The sequence below is a fragment of the Oncorhynchus tshawytscha genome, linkage group LG04 (genome assembly GCF_018296145.1).
Source record: "Oncorhynchus tshawytscha isolate Ot180627B linkage group LG04, Otsh_v2.0, whole genome shotgun sequence".
Classification (NCBI taxonomy): domain Eukaryota; kingdom Metazoa; phylum Chordata; class Actinopteri; order Salmoniformes; family Salmonidae; genus Oncorhynchus; species Oncorhynchus tshawytscha.
In genome coordinates, this window is record NC_056432.1 from 29854557 (window position 1) to 29873134 (window position 18578).

Here is an 18578-nt window from a genome sequence, read left to right on the forward strand (position 1 = left end):
TAAATGTGTATTGTTTATTTCACTTTTGTATATTTTCTACCTCACTTGCTTTGGCAATGTTAACACATATTTCCCATGCCAATACAGCCCCTTGAATTGAAATTAGAGAGAGAGACAGAGAGAGACAGAGACACACACACACCACATGGACAGACAGCAGTTGTAATATTTAAAAGGGGTGTTTACCTGTACCTTCATTGTTTCCCCTTGTAGGGAGCTGTCACTGTCGTCATTGTCGTCGGGGCGTATCAGAACGGTGTTGCTAAGCAGGTGGTTCTGAACGGCCATGAGGTAGCGCAGGCTTGATGAGGCCACCTGGTAGAGGGGAAGGAGGGAGGGGGACTACAAGTCAGTATGGAACAGCTAACACACTTCATCTACTGCTGATTGCTAAACAGACAGTCTGACCAGACAAAGCCAAATACACATACTGGCACAGTGGAGAGGAGCTTCTGGAAGTCATCCCTTGCGACAGTCTGACATTTAGTGATAAGAAGGCAGGATTCACGGACAACGGTCTTCAGGATGCAGTGCAGGAGTTCATCACTTAGTCTGGAGGGGAAACACAGGCGAGATAATGAGAGTGATTCAGCTGAACAACCCTGTTATACAGAGAGCAGAGTCATATTGCATTATTATTAATCATGGCTACATTTTATGGCATCAGGTTACTCAGTGAAACCACTCAGCTATGGCTAGGGGAGGAATTGAGAGTTCTTTTTCAAGCAGTAATACATGACATTGGAAAAACTGTTGAGAAAATGTCTGCAAAAGCTGGACTCTACCTGTAGTGGTCATCTTCGTCGCTCCCAAATCTATTTTTCTGCAGCTGGTCAGCCAGGTTGGTGAGGATGACATCGCGGAGCTGAGACAGACCACTGTTCCTCTCCCCTGAAGATCACACATAACTCCTTCAATACTTCCAGTGTATCAGATATTTGAGATACACACTCTAATCATGTTTGTGTTAAGAGTGTTCATAAAACCCAACGAGTAGGTCGCAACTATCACCTTCTGTCAGGACCAGCCTCAGCAGGCTGCTGAGTTCAGACTCCCCCTGATACAAAGTATTCAAACCCGAGCTATAGAGAGGGATGGATAGACAGACAATGACAGTAGGTGTCAATCACATCTGTAAGATCATGTCTTTACGTGTGTCCTGTGTTTATGGTTTTGTTCTGTACGGAGTTGTGTTTACCTGATAGCCAGGCACACTTCTCCCTGGATCTCTGGTCCGATCTGATCCACAGGAGCCATGAGCAGCTGCCACAGGAGCAGACCTGAACGCCGCACGCTCTCCCTGTTCTGCTCCGACTGAGGGTTGAAGAACCTGAACACAACCTGAACAGAAAACACCAATGTGTAAAAATGAGTGATTTAGACATCAGTTGGACTCCATGTAGCATCATAGCAGCACAGGGGTCTTAAAACTGAACTTGTCAAGGGACACCGGCAACCCAGGGACCCCATCATTCATTAGCAAATAAAAAAATAAATGAATAAAAACACATCTTGTCTTATCAGTGATAATGGCAAGGAGAAGTAACCAAAATTATGTATTATTTGGACCTCCCCATATTATAAATTGGAAGAGGAATTGTACTCTACCCTAGCCTATTAGCTAGAAAGGTAACTCCAAACACATTTTCACTAATATCAGCTGTTCAGCTGGTTGAACAAAGGTTAACCATGTGTTGGCAAAATGAATGGAAAAGTCAAGAAAGCTGACCAGCACCAGCCATTTGCCGCACTGGTAGCCTATTCATGGGAGATTTTTCAACGCCTGTGTCAGATACTCCAGCGAGAGTAATTTGCTCATATGGATAAACTGTATTGTATACTACACCACTGACTGTTAAACAGCCAACCCCAGTACATTACAGGCTGCTGCCTATAGACATAGATTAGAAATCACTGGCCACTTTAATAATGTCTTGGTATCTGGCATTACTCATCTCATATGTATAAAGTGCACTCTATACTTTTCTACGGTATCTTAATCACTTTAATTGTGTGTAAATAATGCATCACCCATCTCAAATGTATATACTGTATTCTATACTACGCCACTGTATCTGAGTCCAATGCCACTCTGACATACATATATATTCTTATTCCATTCCTTACTTAAATTTACGTGTATTTTGGGTATATGTTGTGAAAATGTTAGATATTACTGCACTGTCGGAGCTAGAAGTACAAGCATTTTGCCACACGCACAATAACATCTGCTAAACACGTGTATGTGATCAATTCTCCAGCTCCACTGTACCTGGAACACCACCAGGATGCAGCGGATGATGCAGGTGTCCCTGTTGACCATGGCTTTCTCCATGATGTCGCAGATGCTGCTGAAGTGGCGAGCCTCGATGGGGTGCTGCTTGCCCATGAGGGCGCCGAGGGGAAAGCTGCTGCTGCTGGCTGCCAGAAGGTTGAGCTGGTGGATGCACATGGCGCCCACATGGTGAAGCAGCTGGTTGATCACCTCTCCGGTGGCCACGGTCTCCTCTGCAGCAGGGAGTGAGGGGTAAGTCAACTCTTAACGGTACGATTTGACTTAAAAGGCAGAAGCTGGTTGAGACACTCTTCAACCTATAATTCTGCAGCACATAATTTGAGGTCAGCGTTGTTTTCTAAACAAGAGTAAAACTGTTTTGGTTACCTTTGGGTTCCTTGATGACATGACTGACGCCAAGCCTATGGCACACGTGATGGAAGGCCTGGTTGCCAGGGTTAGACCACTGGTCCATGTAGTCACTGGAGCAGCTCCAGATTAAGTTGTTGAGGGCGTCATAGCAGGCTCCTACAACACAAATGTCACATAAGCTCTACTTTGAGAACGGTGCACTTATCTAGAAATACATTTTAAAAAGCCAAATTCCTGAACAGGAGCTTACCCAGCCCTGCCACCTGGGCCCCCCTGCCTAGAGAACTGCCAGGTGCGTCAATGAGATCTGCCCGGCTACTGAACTGACCGTCAACTAGGTTGAATGCCAGACTGGATGAGAGGACTGGTCGGGGGAAACAAAGGAAAGCAGTCAACAAATATACCACTAACAGTGAAAAGGAGACTTGCCTGAAACACAACAGAGAAAAACAGTGGCGAGGAACATCTGCTCTTACTCTTCAGGGAGGACAAGCCGCTGGTCCCTCCAAACAGGGAGCGTGTGGCAGAGCTGCCAGACACTCCGGGCGGAGATGCCAGCATCACCAGGGACGTCCCACACACATACATGGGAGTCTTCCTCAGAGTCTTTAGAGGGAGGCCACAGCTAGTGTTTACTGCTGTGGAAGAGGAGCACAGACATGAGGGATGTGAAGTGTGAATCGCACAATGAGCAATGTGATGAGGATAATGAAGATTCAATCATATTTTTCACTGCCTGGATATCACACATTTAACTGGGGGTGATACAAAAACTGTTGTGTTAAGTGCCTTCAGGAAGTATTCACACCCCGTGACTTTTTCCACATTTTGTTGTGTTAGTCGGAATTTCAAATAGATTCAATTGAGATGTCGTCACTGGCCTATACCCCATAATGTCAAAGTGGAATTTTGTTTTTTGCAATCTGTACAAATTAATTATAAATGAAAGGCTGAAATGTCTTGAGTCAGTAAGAATTCAACCCCTTTATTATGGCAAGCCTAAATACGTTTAGGAATAAAGATTTGCTTAACAAGTCACATACTAAATTGTTTAATAATAGTGTTTAACATGATTTCTGAATGACTACCTCATCTCTGTACCCCACACATACAGGTAATTGTAAGGTCCCTCAGTCAAACACAGATTCAACCACAAAGACCAGGGAGGTTTTCCAAGGCCTCGCAAAGGGACCCTATTGGTAGTTAAAGTTTAATGGCTGTGATAGGAGAAAACGGAGGATGGAGCAACAACATTGTAGTTACTCCATAATATTAACCTAAATGACAGAGTTAAAAGGAGAAACCTGTACAGAATAAAAAATATTCCAAAACATGCATCCTGTTTGCAACAAGGCACTAAAGTAATACTGCAAATAATGTGGGAAGGCAATTACCTTTTTCTCTTGATTACAAAGTGTTATGTTTGGGGCAAATCCAATAGATTACTGAGTACCACTTGCAATATTTTCAAGCATAGTGATGGCTGCATCATGTTATGGGTATGCTTTAAATTGTTAAGGACTGGGGAGTTTTCAGGGTAAAAAAAAGGTTTATATATCTAAATAGTGTGAGGTCATTACCGGACTGCTCCTCCTTGACAGTGTTGGTGATGGCAGAGCCGGTGAGAGCGGCCAGCGTTGCGGAGTGGGAGGCGCGAAAGCGTGACATGCGGCTCAGCAGCAGCTCGTTCAGACACTTGGACGACTCGCCCTCCTTTCGTATCAGGATCACTCTCTCCTGCAGGACGTCTGCCACACACAATCCTGTCTCTGTCTGCACCAGAGGGAGGAGGGAGAGAGGGGTGAGAGATGGGAAGGAGGGAGAGCCTTGTTGAGCATGGCCGAAAGGCTTGGAGAAACATCCTCACCGATAGCTGAAAGACATCCATGAAGACCGAGTGGCCTTTCTGGGTCTTCTCGTTGAGGCTGGCAGGAGACCACACCCAGTACAGGTAGGTTCCATCTGAGCACAGGTGCAGCGTGGACATGCTGCTGCCCACGGGGAAGTGGTGGGCTGGCATGAGAACGACCTGGCACACCTGAGACAGGTAGAAAGGTCAGTATTTTGGAAGAGATACAGTACTGGATCACCCAATGTGTGGTGGTGGCCTGAGTTAGTGTAATTGAGGCCTGTTGCTAGGTGCCAGCTGCCGTACCTGCAGGGTGAAGGGGTCGATGACCTGGCACAGCTGATGAGGCTTGGCATCAAAGGAGGCGGAGCGGTGAAGAAGGCGGCCACTGCTGAACACCACCCAGCCGGGCTCCAAGTCCTCATTCCGACAGTATACAAACCCCCTGCACAAACACACAAAATAATGATCTCCATTTCCTCTGATATTTTGCTCAAAAAGTGAAATAAATCAGAGGGGGAATACAGTAGGGCAGAGGGGTTTTGAAGTTCAGGTCAGAAGGAGGGAACAGGAGAGTTAGAACAGGACATGAGGTAGCCCGATGGCTCCCTACTTATATGTACAGTATATACACTACATGTCAAAAATATGTGGACATCCCTTCAAATGAGTGAAATCTGCTATTTCAGCCACACCCGTTGCTGACAGGTGTATAAAATCGAGCACACAGCCACGCAATCTCCAAAGACAAACATTGGCAGTAGAATGGCCGTACTGAAGAGCTCAGTGACTTTCAACGTGGCACTGTCATAGGATGCCACTCTTCCAACAAGTACGTTCGTCAAATTTCTGCCCTCGTCAACTGTAAGTGCTGTTATTGTGAAGTGGGAGTCTAGGAACAACAAAGCAAAGTCCATACAGAAAATGGTTTGTCGAGATCGGTGTGGAAGAACTTGACAGGCCTACACAGAGTCCTGACCTCAATCCCATCGAACACCTTTGGAATGAATTGGAACACCGACTGCGAGCCAGGCCTAATCGCCCAACATCAGTGCCCGACCTCACTAATGCTCTTGTGGCTGAATGACAGTGTACCCCTGCACATCGACTCTGTACTGGTACCTCGTGTAAATAGAAAAGTTATCGTTACTCATTTATTCCTCATGTTATTCTTTTTCTATTAGTTCTCAATTTCTCTCTCTGCATTGTTGGGAAGGGCCCGTAAGCATTTCACTGTGAGTCTTCACCTGTTGTTTACGAAGCATGTGACAAGTAAAATTGGATTTGAGGGTATTTTAAGTGAGGCACTCTCACTCTTTCTCTCTGCAGATATAGGCAGGGGTGTCATGTTACCTCAGTGTCCCGTGCAAACCGGAGCCCAGCTTGCTGATCCCTCTCCCAAAGGAGTTAGTGGTGTAGAGATAGAGCCCATCTGTGGCCAGGCAGCGCCCTAGGTCTGTGTCTGCAACAGCAGGGAGGATATAGACAGTGAGGAACAGCAGAAGAGGGGGAGAAAAATGGAAGGGGGAGCAAAAAAACAGGAACGGAGGGGAGAGGGAGGACAGTATAGAGAGGAGGGGATAACAGGAGAAGGGGTGTGATTTAGCTACTGAAAGATAGCATAGTAAGTGTACACATTTTATAGCATAGTAAGTGTACACATGGTCTCACACACCCACAGCATTGGCCAAACAGAATCAAAGGAGACTAGTCAGCCAATCAACAAGAAAGGCAGGGAAAAATACTTTTGGGTGAACCTGCCTGTAGTTTGCACTTGGCAGGTGAGAGGGATAAGCCCCTCAGCCCACAGCCTGCCAGCTCTACTAGATTCTTTAGCTGCCATTTCTCTGCCTCTCAACTGGCTTCCTATAGGAGAGCTGATGAGGTCCTATCACCTTACAGGGCTCTCCAAGGTCAGCCCATCGATTGGAGGAAACAAGCCATCACCCACCCTCCCTCTTTCTCCCTCAAACTTCTGCTAGTCATTACCCTGCCCTATAACCAACACATGATGCCCTCCTCAGAAGACTCAGCCAATGAGACAGAAGGATGACTCCATGTCTGCCCTTGGCTTAATGTTGGGAGTACTAAGTGGCTCCAGACAAAGGATCAAATAGAAATGATCTAAAGAGGTGAATGAATAAATCATCATCCAAATGAGAGGAAGGATTATAAGAGCCAGCAGGACTTAGGCTGGTTGCTGTTGTCACCAGAACACTACTACTAACAACTACACTTGCAGTGCACTCACGTACACATGACTCTATAATGGTACTGTAAAAATGAGGTGGCCCGGTATATATACAAAATATGATCACTAGACTGGAATATATTTAGAAAAAAAAGCAACCTCCGTTGAAACCCCCCCAGGTCCGGTTCAAAGGAAGTTTGACCCTATCCCAAGACCAATGGAGCTCTTGTTCACACACACACAGGCTTACCTTTGCTCTCTGCCCCTCCAGCGCTGCTGTCAGGTGTAGGCAGCATGTCTTCAAAGCCCCAGGAGACCCTGTGCTTGCCCCCGAGCAGACAGGACGGGGAGCCTGGGCCCCCCTCCAGCACCAGGAGTCTGGGTGGGACAGATCGGGAGAGAAAGAGTTCACAATGAAGACAACACAGAAAAGGGACAACGGTGTCTCACCAAGCACATCCAGACATAAGGATACTAGACTCACCTGTAGAGCACATCAGCCACAGGGAGCTGGCCCAGGTCTGTCTGTTTCTGCAGCAGGTGAACTGTGTGGATGAAGGTCTTCAGGGACCCTCTGGAAACACAAAATGTGTTAAACCATGGAATGGGAGGGAGGGAAAGTCAGTAAAGTTAAGGTACCAGGTAGGCCTAATAGTGTTAAAGAAAAATTCCACCCAAAAACGATTGTTTTGGTATTTGTTTCATTAGTCCATCGTTGATATAGTCACATAATGTTTTGCATGTCAGCAATCAAGTTAAGATAAACTTTGGAAATACAAAATTTGTCGTACCGGCTGTATTTCTGTATCAAGTTATATACAGTATCAGTCAAAAGTTTGGACACCTACTCATTCAAGGGTTTTTCTTTATTTTTACTATTCTCTACATTGTAGAATAATAGTGAAGACATCAAAACTACAAAATAACACATGTACTAACATGAATAATGTACTAACAATTTTTTTTTTAAACAAATCAAAATATATTTTATTATTTAGATTCTTCAAAGTAGCCCTTTGCCGTGATGACAGCTTTGCACACTCTTGGCATTCTCTCAACCAGCTTCATGAGATAGACACCTGGAATGAATTTAAATGAACAGGTGATCCTTGTTAAAAGTTAATTTGTGGAATTTCTTTCCTTCTTAATACATTTGAGCCAATCAGTTGTGTTGTCACACGGTAGGGGTGGTATTCAGAAGATAGCTTTATTTGGTAAAAGACCAAGTCCATATTGTGGCAAGAACAGCTAAAATAAGCAAAGAGAAACGACAGTCCATCATCACTTTAAGACATGAAGGTCAGTCAACCCAGAAAATTTTAAGAACTTTGAAAGTTTCTTCAAGTACAGTCGCAAAAACCATCAAGCGTTATGATGAAACTGGCTCTCATGAGGACGGCCACAGGAATGGAAGACCCAGAGTTACCTTCTCTGTATACATCAATGATGTCGCTCTTGCTGCTGGTGATTATCTGATCCACCTCTACGCAGACAACACCATTCTGTATACCTCTGGCCCTTCTTTGGACACTGTGTTAACTAACCTCCAGACGAGATTCAATGCAATGCAACGCTCCTCAATGGCCTCCAACTGGTTCTTAAATGCAAGTAAAACTAAATGCAACCGATCGCTGCATGCACCTACCTACCCGCCCATCCAGCATCACTACTCTGTGCGGGTCGGACTTAAAATATGTGGATAACTACAAATACCAAAATACCAAGTCTGGCTAGACTGTAAACTCTCCTTCCAAAGTTACATTAAACATCTCCAATCCAAAATAAAATCTAGAATCTGCTTCCTATTTCGCAACAAAGCATCCTTCACTCATGCAGCCAAACATACCCTCATAAAACTGACCATCCTACCGATCCTCGACTTCGGCGATGTCACTTACAAAATAGCCTCCAACACTCTACTGAACAAATTGGATGCAGTCTACCACAGTGCCATCCGTTTTGTCACCAAAGCTCCATATACTACCCACCACTGCGACCTGTACGCTCTCATTGGCTGGCCCTCGCTTCATACTCGGCGCCAAACCCACTGTCTCCAGGTCATCTACAAGTCTCTGCTAGGTAAAGCCCCACCTTATCTCAGCTCACTGGTCACCATAGCACCGTAGCACACGCTCCAGCAGGTATATCTCACTGGTCACCCCCAAAGCCAATTCTTCCTTTGGCTGCCTTTACTTCCAGTTCTCTGCTGCCAATGACTGGAATGAACTGCAAAAATCACTAAAGCTGGAGACTCTTACCTCCCTCACTAGCTTTAAGCACCAGCTGTCAGAGCAGCTCACAGATCACTACACATAGCTCATCCAATCTACCTCATCCCCATACTGTATTTATTTATCTTGCTACCTGGTTAAATAAAGGTGAAATAAAAAATGAAATAAAAAACCTCTGCTGCAGAGGATAAATTCAATAGAGTTACCAGCCTCAGAAATTGCAGCGCAAATAAATGCTTCACAGAGTTCAAGTAACAGTCACATCAACTGTTCAGAGGAGACTGCGTGAATCAGGCCTTTATGGTCGAATTGTTACAAAGAAACCACTACTGAAGGACACCAATAAGAAGAAGAGACTTGCTTGGGCCAAGAAACACGAGCAATGGATATTAGACCGGTGGAAATCTGTCCTTTGATTTTTGGTTCCAACAGCCGTGTCTTTGTGAGACGCAGAGTAGGTGAACGGATGATCTCCGCATGTGTAGTTCCCACCGTGAAGGATGAAGGTGTGATGGTGTTTTGCTGGTGACACAGTCAGTGATTTATTTAGAATTCGAGGCACACTTAACCAGCATGGCTACCACAGCCTTCTGCAGAGATACGCCATCCCATCTGGTTTGCGCTTAGTGGGAGTATCATTTACTTTTCAACAGGACAATGACCCAAAACACACCTCTAGGCTATGCAAGGGCTATTTTACCAAGGAGAGTGATGGAGTGCTGCTTCAGATGACCTGGCCTCCACAATCACCCTAACCTCAACCCAATTGAGATGGTTCGGGATGAGTTGGACTGCAAAGTGAAGAAAAAGCAGCCAACAAGTGCTCAGCATTTGTGGGAACTCCTTCAAGACTGTTGTAAAAGCATCCCTCATGAAGCTGTTTGAGAGAATGCCAAGAGTGTGCAGAGCTGTCATCAAGGCAAAAGGTGGCTACTTTAAAGAATCTCAAATATAGATTATAATTTGGATTTGTTTAACTCTTTCATAGTTTTGATGTCTTCACAATTATTCTACAATGTAGAAAATAGTCAAAATAAAGAAAAACCCTTGAAATGAGTAGGTGTGTCCAAACTTTGGACTGGTACTGTATGTCTTGAAAACTTTTTGGAACTACACTGAGTGTACAGAACATTAGGAACACCTGCTATTTCCATGACAGACAAGGTGAATCCAGGTGAAAGCTATGTTGTTGATGTCACCTGTTAAATCCACTTCAAATCAGTGTAGATGAAGGGGAGGAGACAGGTTAAAGAAGGACTCCTAAGCCTTGGACATGGATTGTGTATGTGTGCCATTCAGAGGGTGAATGGGGGTTTTCACACTCAGTTTCCCTTGTGTATCAGGAATGGTCAACCACCCAAAAGACATCTAGCCAACTTGACACAACATTGGGAAGCATTGGAGTCAACATGGGCCAGCATCCATGTGGAACACTTTTGACACCTTGTAGTCCATGCCCCGATGAATTGAGGCAAGTCCAGAGGCAAAGGGGAGTGAAATTGAATATTAGGAAGGTGTTCCTAATGTTTTGTACACAGTGTATATCAACAATGGACAAATTAAACAAATACCAAAAGAAAGTTCCCCTTTAACACAAAAGAGATTGTTGTGCCATGCTTCAGCTGTGTAGCCATTTCTTGATCTGCATTATTTGCCTTACTTTCCACAATGTATGACCAACTTTTATTTGTATTCTTTATATAATCTTACAGGTCACATTGAGATGGACATCTCTTTTCCAAGTGAGCCCTGGCCAAGAAAGAAGCTTACATATAGTTAAACAATAGACAAAAAAATATATAAAATGAATGGAAGATAAAATGGTGCAAAAGAGAGCAGGTTTAAAAACATGTGCAGTCTGGTCAGCAGCCCTCCAATCCAGAATTTAAAATCAATTGGAATAAAATGATCTAATTTTAAGTCCTTCTGGAAAGTGTTCCAGGACGATGGGGCCAGACTCAGTTTGTGTGTTGTTTACAGTATAATATCACATGTACTTTCTGCTTTAGTGTAGTCATCATAGAATATATTTAAAAGACATTCCATTTGTCATTGACATTGACATTGTGTGTTTATGCCTGTGAGTGTGGCGAGCTGGTGACATCACACTGACGAGAAACAGTTAAGCTACTTTGACCATAAAAATGTAAAAAAGAAAGAACGCAGCGATAAGGCACACCCGAACAGTCAGGGGAGACAGGATAGCCAAGCTCTTTAACTTCCCACCACTGTTGGTGAAATAGAGGGCACCAGAGCTGGATGGTTCCCCAACACAATGGGCTCTATGCCTCTACAGAGGGCACACAAAGGGCAGAGGGTTCTGGTTAACAAGTGAAGCTCAGTTGTCAACAGCAGAAGCCGGGCTGCAGCCACAGGTGAAAGAAAAGAGTGCTTTCCTCTGTGACCTCGGTCAGGGGTTTTCTAACTGGGGTCCACGGATACCATGTTCATGTCTCTGCGTCCAGTATGAAGGAAGTTAAAAAGGTTGTTTCACAAGCCAATAGCGTTAGCGCAATGACTAAGTCTTCAGGAACAGTGTGATGCTAGTGTGATGCTATTTACAGTCATTGTAGCTAATAACAGGGGGTTTTCTGTATACTGGTCACTTTTCGGGATGGAAAAACAGTGTGTGTCAACTTAAATAAACAACCAAAACCAGATAGAAAGCACGCAGAAAAGATAGAATTTTAAATATTCTACTGTTAGTCAATGCCACTCGACGTTGCTCGGTTAATATGTGTAGGTATATATATACATATTTTTTTTTTTTACCTTGATTTAACTAGGCAAGTCAGTTAAGAACAAATTCTTATTTTCAATGACGGGCTAGGAACAGTGGGTTAACTGCCTGTTCAGGGGCAGAACGACAGATTTGTACCTTGTCAGCTCGGGGATATGAACTTGCAATCTTTCGGTTACTAGTCCAACGCTCTAACCACTAGGCTACCCTGTCGCCCCAAATATGTGTAGGTATGTAAATATGTGTAGGTGACCAGAAAATTAAATTGTATTTTGATAATAGCAATAGCATCTTTGAGAACTAACAATCAAATGAAAGCTAGACAGTTAGGAGGAATAGAACATTCTAATACCCCAGCATTCAGGGCACACCAATGATGATTGAGCATAGGAACACAGCATTAGGAACACAGCATTAGCCATGGCGAAATGCATAGAATTGCAGGAAATTTTCTCTCAGCTGAAAGGAAAAAAAGTAGCCTTGCAAAAAGGTGCTTTACAACAGCTAAATGTTGTCTATGTCGCCACAATGCCTTTACATTTCTAGCTAGAATATGTAAGAGTTTACACTTCCTCTTCAAATGAACTTTGGGGAGGTTAAAACAATGAAACTGTCTTCCAAATCTATTCATTTTAAAATGTGGATTACTTCTACTTGCCATTATCATTCACCTGAGACAATACGGGATTATATATATTTTTTGCTAAAATATGATGGGGGTCCCTGGGTTGCCAGTTTGCCTGGGCGGGAGTCCCTGGGAAAGAAAAGTCTAAAAAACCCTGACCTAGGTGACCAACAGGACCCCTGTTCAACAAGCATCACTGACATAGCAAACAAAAACTGAAAGGCCTTTTTCAAAGATAAAGAAAGAGAAGATTATATTTAGTGAACAACTGTGGCTGGCTAGGTCACTGAAAGTGGAAACAGAAATGGGATGACACTTGTGGGCTTGCCTAATCACCGTTTGAGCAGTATTAGGAAGCTGGAGTAAATGAGCCAGACGGCTAAGCAGACTCAAGTGACCTGGCATACTATTCTCTCCTCTTTATGTGTGGTGTGCTCTGTTAAGCGTGTGGTCTCACCTGGCACAGGCGAGAGCTACCAGGGCAGCAGCAGCATTCTCCCTCTGCCTGTGTGCGTGGAGCACGTATGTAGGAGCCTGGCCCTGCTGGGTCTGTGCTGTCTGCTGGACCCCCTCCTCCAGCCAGGAGCAGAGCAGCCCTTCTAGGCCATTGAGGCAGTCAGCAGGCTCCTTGCTGAGGCTGAGGGGCTGGCAGTCACGCAGGCAAGACAGCAGTACCTCCGCCGTGACCCCACAGAGCGCCGGGTCACTGCGTGTCTGGGACTGCAGGAGGGGGAAGACCAGTAGCAGCCCCATGCGGGAGGTGAAAGGAGCCTGTTCAGGCTGCTGCAGCAGGCCTTGTCGTTTTAGCAGGGCCAGGGCCTCCTCATCGCCCCCTCCAGCCCCCTCCCGGTCCTGCTGCTCCTCCAGGGCCAACTGACGCTGAGCCCCCCACAGGCCCCGCAGAGCATTCAGACGGTATTCCAACAGGCGGGCATACGCATTGCTTTGGTTACCACAGACTGCACGGAGACGCTCGGCTAGCTCCGCAGGGTTCTTTGTCTCGAATGTGAGGATCTAGAAGAGATAGAAAGGAAGAGTGAGAAAATGTGAGGGATACAGAAAATAGCCATGAAGATCTGTAACTAAGAGGAGTTGGTTTAATCCTTGGGGAGACAATGGGTGGAGATCTCAAAGCGATGACGGCATCCAGGATAGTGCACTGACTGTAAATCACCATCTAGCTGGGGTCTGGCAACCTCTAAAATCCAATTTACAACAGAGCACTGCTTCACTATGAGATAATGTGTAGCTAAATTGAATATGAGGGAGGAAAAGGAGGTTAGACCCTTTAATTCTAATGATACTCATTAAAGAATCAAAATACATGTGTGGAAATAACCTGGGATACTCCTTGTTGTATTTATAACCCACAGTCATTTCACATTTAAATTGTATTCATGGTGCAGATGTTCTTACCAAGAGAAACAGACAGATACAGCATTACATAAACAACAAAATAAGCCGTTTGAAAAAGAGAGAGATTGTTGGATTATTTCAGAGGAGGTGTGCATCATCTGCACTTACGCAGCATTTCAACCAGGTATCGATTGTCTACTCTAAGACTCCATAACACCATTTAGCAGGCACGTTTTTTTCTTCAGATATGCGACTAATGTTACGGTAAAATCCCTTCATTGGAGACTGGGATTGTTCACCGACCCTCTCCACCTTACACTGCAGAAAGGATTCTCCTCTACAGCTAGATTTCCATCCAACTGGAGAAAGATGTTCATCCTAATATTCTAGAAGCTGCATAAAGAAAATATGCAAATTTTTCCACCAGTGGTGTTTCACCAAATGGACTTGTTGCGGATAAAGATCAGTGCCTGACAACGTAGGGCACAACATTTTCTTTTCCGCTTAAGTTTTCATGTCCCGAAAACTCACATTTTCAATATGTTCCCATCACATTTTCAACTGCACCGATACATTTGTCACTAAAACTGTTACGTTAAATACCAAATGTGACTACTCAGCCGCTCGCAGATACAGATATAGTGCGGGTAGGCTAGTCTACATTATTATGGATAAGAGCGAAAATATTTTATTTGTCAAAAGGCAGTCCAGCATCGATCATCATGTCACCAAAATAAGACCATAGATATTTATTGGAAAGGAGCATCAAGCTCATCACCGTGCACTTTCACCACCCTGTGAAGTTCATCATAATGTATTTCATCTGTAGCCAAAAACTGCATGGTTTCCCAAGTCGTAGTGGGAGGTCCACACACCATATGATTTTGTGACTCCAAGTTTACTTCGATATGATGGTTATTATATCAATATCTGCGCATAAAAGCATTTCCACCGCCATTTTATGCATAATTAATTTTATAGACACAAAATGTATCCCACTATGTCATTCGAACAAATTATCTTTATAAAATTGTACCGAAACTTCCTATTTTTTTTAAACGGTATGACTTTACTCGCATAAAAAAAAACTGGATGGAAACGTGGTTAGTGATGCTGATAAAAATAGCCTGCATCAAAGCGCCCATGGGCTGCTGGATGAAATGATCAATCATGAGTTTGGCTACATTAACCCAAAAGAGACATGCATATGGAAACATTCCCACTGTGCTAATGGCCCCTGTAGATGGCCTCCATAAAGACCAGAGGAAGCTGCTTGGAGAGGCTGGAGGACTTAACCAAACCACACGTTTTAATGTTTCTACTACTCTCTGATAGGGAAATTACAATGTCCACAGACTCCCTAATAACCCCAACTCATCATAGAGCAATTAGTGTTGCACTACATTACCTCACATCATTTTTATTTACGTAGGCAAGTCAGTTAAGAACAAATTCTTATTTACAATGACGGCCTACCCCAGCCAAACCCTAACAATGTTGGGCCAATTGTGCACCGTCCTAAGGAACTTCCAATCACGGCTGTTTGTGATACAGCCTGGAATCTAACAAGCGTTAGTGACACCTCTAGCACTGAGATGCAGCACCTTAGACCACTGTGCCACTCGGGAGCCCTACATAAGAAGAATAAGGTTAGTGAGAGCAGGGGGAAGGGTGGATGGTGGTGACAGTACAATAACTAGAGGCACACTGCAGATGCTCAGGTTACATGCCATCCATCCTTCCACTGCAGAAAGGACAAGCAACACTTCCATGTCCTGTACTGCTATTGAACTAATGGTACTGGGCTATTCTGAGAAGTGACACGGGCAATAAGACCTTTGTTTTGACCTCCACCTCTCAGACCCAAAGCTAAGCCTGTCCCACTATGAAGCAGTAGAATCAGGATGCCAAACTACTGCACCTGGGGCACAGGGCTAGCTGGCACAGCTGCTCTATCCCCCCCCAGTCATTGCTCCACTCTTACAAAAAATAAGAAAACTTCACAAGCAGGAAATGTACACAGTAAAGTCTAGTCCTCTCAGGTTGATTGATTTTCTGTGTCCATCTGTAGCATGTAATCTGTCTGACTCTCACTCATTCACCATCCATCAATCTGTGACCCCGTTATTTATCTATCTACATCACTCTCCATCTGTGCACCCTCAGTTGCAAACCACAATTTACTTGTTCTCACCTTCTCTATTCCCCCTGTTCCACCATTTTCTGGTTGTTAATACAATTATATTCCAGTATGAGTAGTAGGAACTAGAGAAAGTCCATATTCATTAAAAAAAACATACAGGAGTAATTATAGGTTAAGTGCCTTGCTCAAGGGCACAATTACATATGTTTCACTTAGTCAGCTCAGGGATTCAAATCAAATCATTATTGGTCACATACAATAACACCTGCTAACTGTGTATGAGTGTAGCAAAATGCTGGTGCTTCTAGTTCTGACAGTGCAGCAATATCTAACAAGTAAAAAAAACATCTAAAAAAATTCTACAACAAATACCTAATACACACAAATCTAAGTCAAATCTAATCTGGAATAAGAATAGATAACCTGCAACCTTTTGAATTACAGGGCCATCACTCTTAACCACTAGGTTACCTGCCGCCCTAGTCTCTGATATGCCTAGAACATTTGTCAATGGATTCCTACAGCTAACGGGATTGATCATTCATTCGGTACTTATTCTGAACCTTAATGTCAAGGTTGACCAGAAAAGGCCTTTTAAGAGTCAAGCACATAGGCTAGCTAGCTTAATAGTCAATATTTTTGTGTTTATGGTTGAGTAAAAGGCCACAAGGCATTGCACAGGTGTCATAACCAGATGAATATTGATCAAATAAAAAAAAAAGACTGCCATTGAATTGTGGCAGTTCATTTAAATACTGTCAAGTGTGCCAATGAGGAAGTATACTGTGCTTCTATGTGCTGAACTCTGAACGGTAAGACCCCCTGGCTACATACTGGTTTGAGGAGCTTGCAAGCATACCTTATTTACTTTTCCTATCGTATTTGTTTAGTTTGTATGCCAATGTGCTTTGAAGAACGTAATGCATAAGTTGATGAACACAACAACCATAGCCAGCCACCACTCAAGAGCACCCAATGTCTAGGCCAAAAATGACAAGGGGTTCCCCACAAAGGGTGGGGATTTAAAAGCCAGGGCATGATAAGTATACCTAGCTACGTCGTGAGTCATCATGCCTATACAGTGAGATGCATAGCTAACGTTATAGCAGCTGGTTCAGATTAATCAGGAAAGGAAACAACGTTATCACCACATTGAGTATTAGCTGGCAATAAGAATTTCAATTGACATGAATAACGTACCTAGTTATAGCTAACTACCTCTTCAAAAGGTAACGTTAGACTGTCTGCTAACGTTGGCTAACAGTTAGCCTGCTATTGTTACTGTTAACGTCATGACCTGCTTGTCAAGCCGGGGTTGGCACCTTACTCATGAACATTATTAGCTAAAAATAGAATCCGTTTCTACAGCTAAATGTGACTTTATTCATATGGAATCAAATGTTGAGCTAGCTAGGTAACGTTAGCTTTCGGCTATTTAGTTTAACTATAGTCGGTTAGCCAGCTAACGTTAACTACACTCTGTTGTTGCCAAGAAAACATTCGAAATACAAACGTTGATGCAGAGTAGACTCACCTCCTGCTCAGTGTCCCCCTGCTCAGACACCCCGATTTCACTGGGAAGTTCAGCCAGATCCGTGACCCGAATCAGTCCATCGTGAAGGAAAATAGTCTCTTCCTTCACTGACAGCCACTGGGACGAATCCACTGCCCCGGAGCCCATCTCTCTCTCCCCCGAGAAAAATGCCAGAGAGGTCGAACATCAAAACAAATTCAATATCCAAAATGACAACAACACTACCCGACAGACATGCTGTCAGTCAGATGACAAACTCAAACGTAGTCCGATCCAGCTACGTTAGCTAACTAATGTCACTCGTACTGCTTTACTACAGTGGCTAGCTGGCTAACATAGGTCGGCCAGCTGATTGCACTGTGTGGGACAGGTTCTTTATCTAGCCGAGGCTAGCTATCAACCGTACTGTACCGTCTTTACAGTGCAGAGTGGATGTGACACTCTGTAAACCGTAATATTTAGAGCGAAGTTTCATAAATGACTGCCTTCTCCTGCTGAACACAAAGTCTGAGCATAACCACAACACGAAAAGAAAGCAGGAAAAATGGCTCCGTTAATGGTCCAACCCCTGTTGTTTTATGTCAATTTCTTCTTTTGGAAAAGTTTTATTGGCACAATTCCTTTAAAAAGCTCATACATTTTTTTACATCATTTATACACATAAAAACGGCAACAAAGCATAAAACACAGCATTTGAAAGTTACATTTAAATTTGTTAAAAAGTACATGTTGTTAAAACCAATGAAAACAACCATTAATAAAAGTACTTTCCTTGTAAAAACATCAAATCTGTAAAGCCATTTAAAATGTGTACTAATGATCTAACAAAGGTAAAACATTTTTAAGACATGAAAAACATGTTAAAAAGCCACTTTGTTAAAAAGCTGTCTTCAGTCCCTTGTACAGGAGCGGGGTGAGTCTTTATCAAGCTCACCTCCTCCTGCTCTTCTGAATAGATCATCGTCCCGTCCTTCGGGGCCCAGAGGAGATCCCTCCCCTAGGCGCATCGCCCTAGGCGCCGCAGCGCTGTCAGGCCGTGGCCGCCGGGACCTAGGGTGTTGTGGGGGACCCTTCGTACCACCTTCCTTTCGTACCACCCCAGGGCTTCCGTGGCTACCATGGCCACTGCCTGGGGGGTGGTCTCTACGTTTTTCGCTACCAGCAGGTTACGGGAGGACCACAGTGCTTCCTTCAGGCACGTGAGGGTGGGCCAGAGCTTGGTGAAGGTCTTCGATGAAATGGGCCTTCGGCCCACCCCATAC

The 18578-nt window shown here is 44.0% G+C and overlaps 1 protein-coding gene across 5 annotated transcripts in view; it reads right to left on the minus strand.

Moving 5' to 3' along the window:
- Positions 1 to 17883, minus strand: part of LOC112233519 (probable E3 ubiquitin-protein ligase HECTD4) — a 69562-nt gene extending 51679 nt beyond the window's left edge. For 2 of the 5 annotated variants that reach the window (XR_002950769.2, XM_024401204.2), the window contains exons 1-17: positions 17317 to 17883; positions 12741 to 13297; positions 7172 to 7261; positions 6938 to 7065; positions 5850 to 5958; positions 4803 to 4941; positions 4515 to 4685; positions 4228 to 4420; positions 3124 to 3285; positions 2898 to 3011; positions 2663 to 2803; positions 2273 to 2508; positions 1199 to 1341; positions 1012 to 1082; positions 786 to 891; positions 432 to 552; positions 187 to 315 (exon numbers count right to left, since the gene is read on the minus strand). Coding sequence is in view for 4 of the 5 variants with exons in the window: in XM_024401204.2 (XP_024256972.1) it covers positions 187 to 315; positions 432 to 552; positions 786 to 891; positions 1012 to 1082; positions 1199 to 1341; positions 2273 to 2508; positions 2663 to 2803; positions 2898 to 3011; positions 3124 to 3285; positions 4228 to 4420; positions 4515 to 4685; positions 4803 to 4941; positions 5850 to 5958; positions 6938 to 7065; positions 7172 to 7261; positions 12741 to 13297; positions 17317 to 17463 (2757 nt within the window). In the remaining variant the exon portion in view is untranslated. The remainder of the gene's footprint in view (positions 1 to 186; positions 316 to 431; positions 553 to 785; positions 892 to 1011; positions 1083 to 1198; positions 1342 to 2272; positions 2509 to 2662; positions 2804 to 2897; positions 3012 to 3123; positions 3286 to 4227; positions 4421 to 4514; positions 4686 to 4802; positions 4942 to 5849; positions 5959 to 6937; positions 7066 to 7171; positions 7262 to 12740; positions 13298 to 17316) is intronic. The other 3 variants (XM_024401207.2, XM_024401205.2, XM_024401206.2) reach the window with 3 other exon arrangements.
- Between the last annotated feature and the right edge of the window lie 695 nt (positions 17884 to 18578).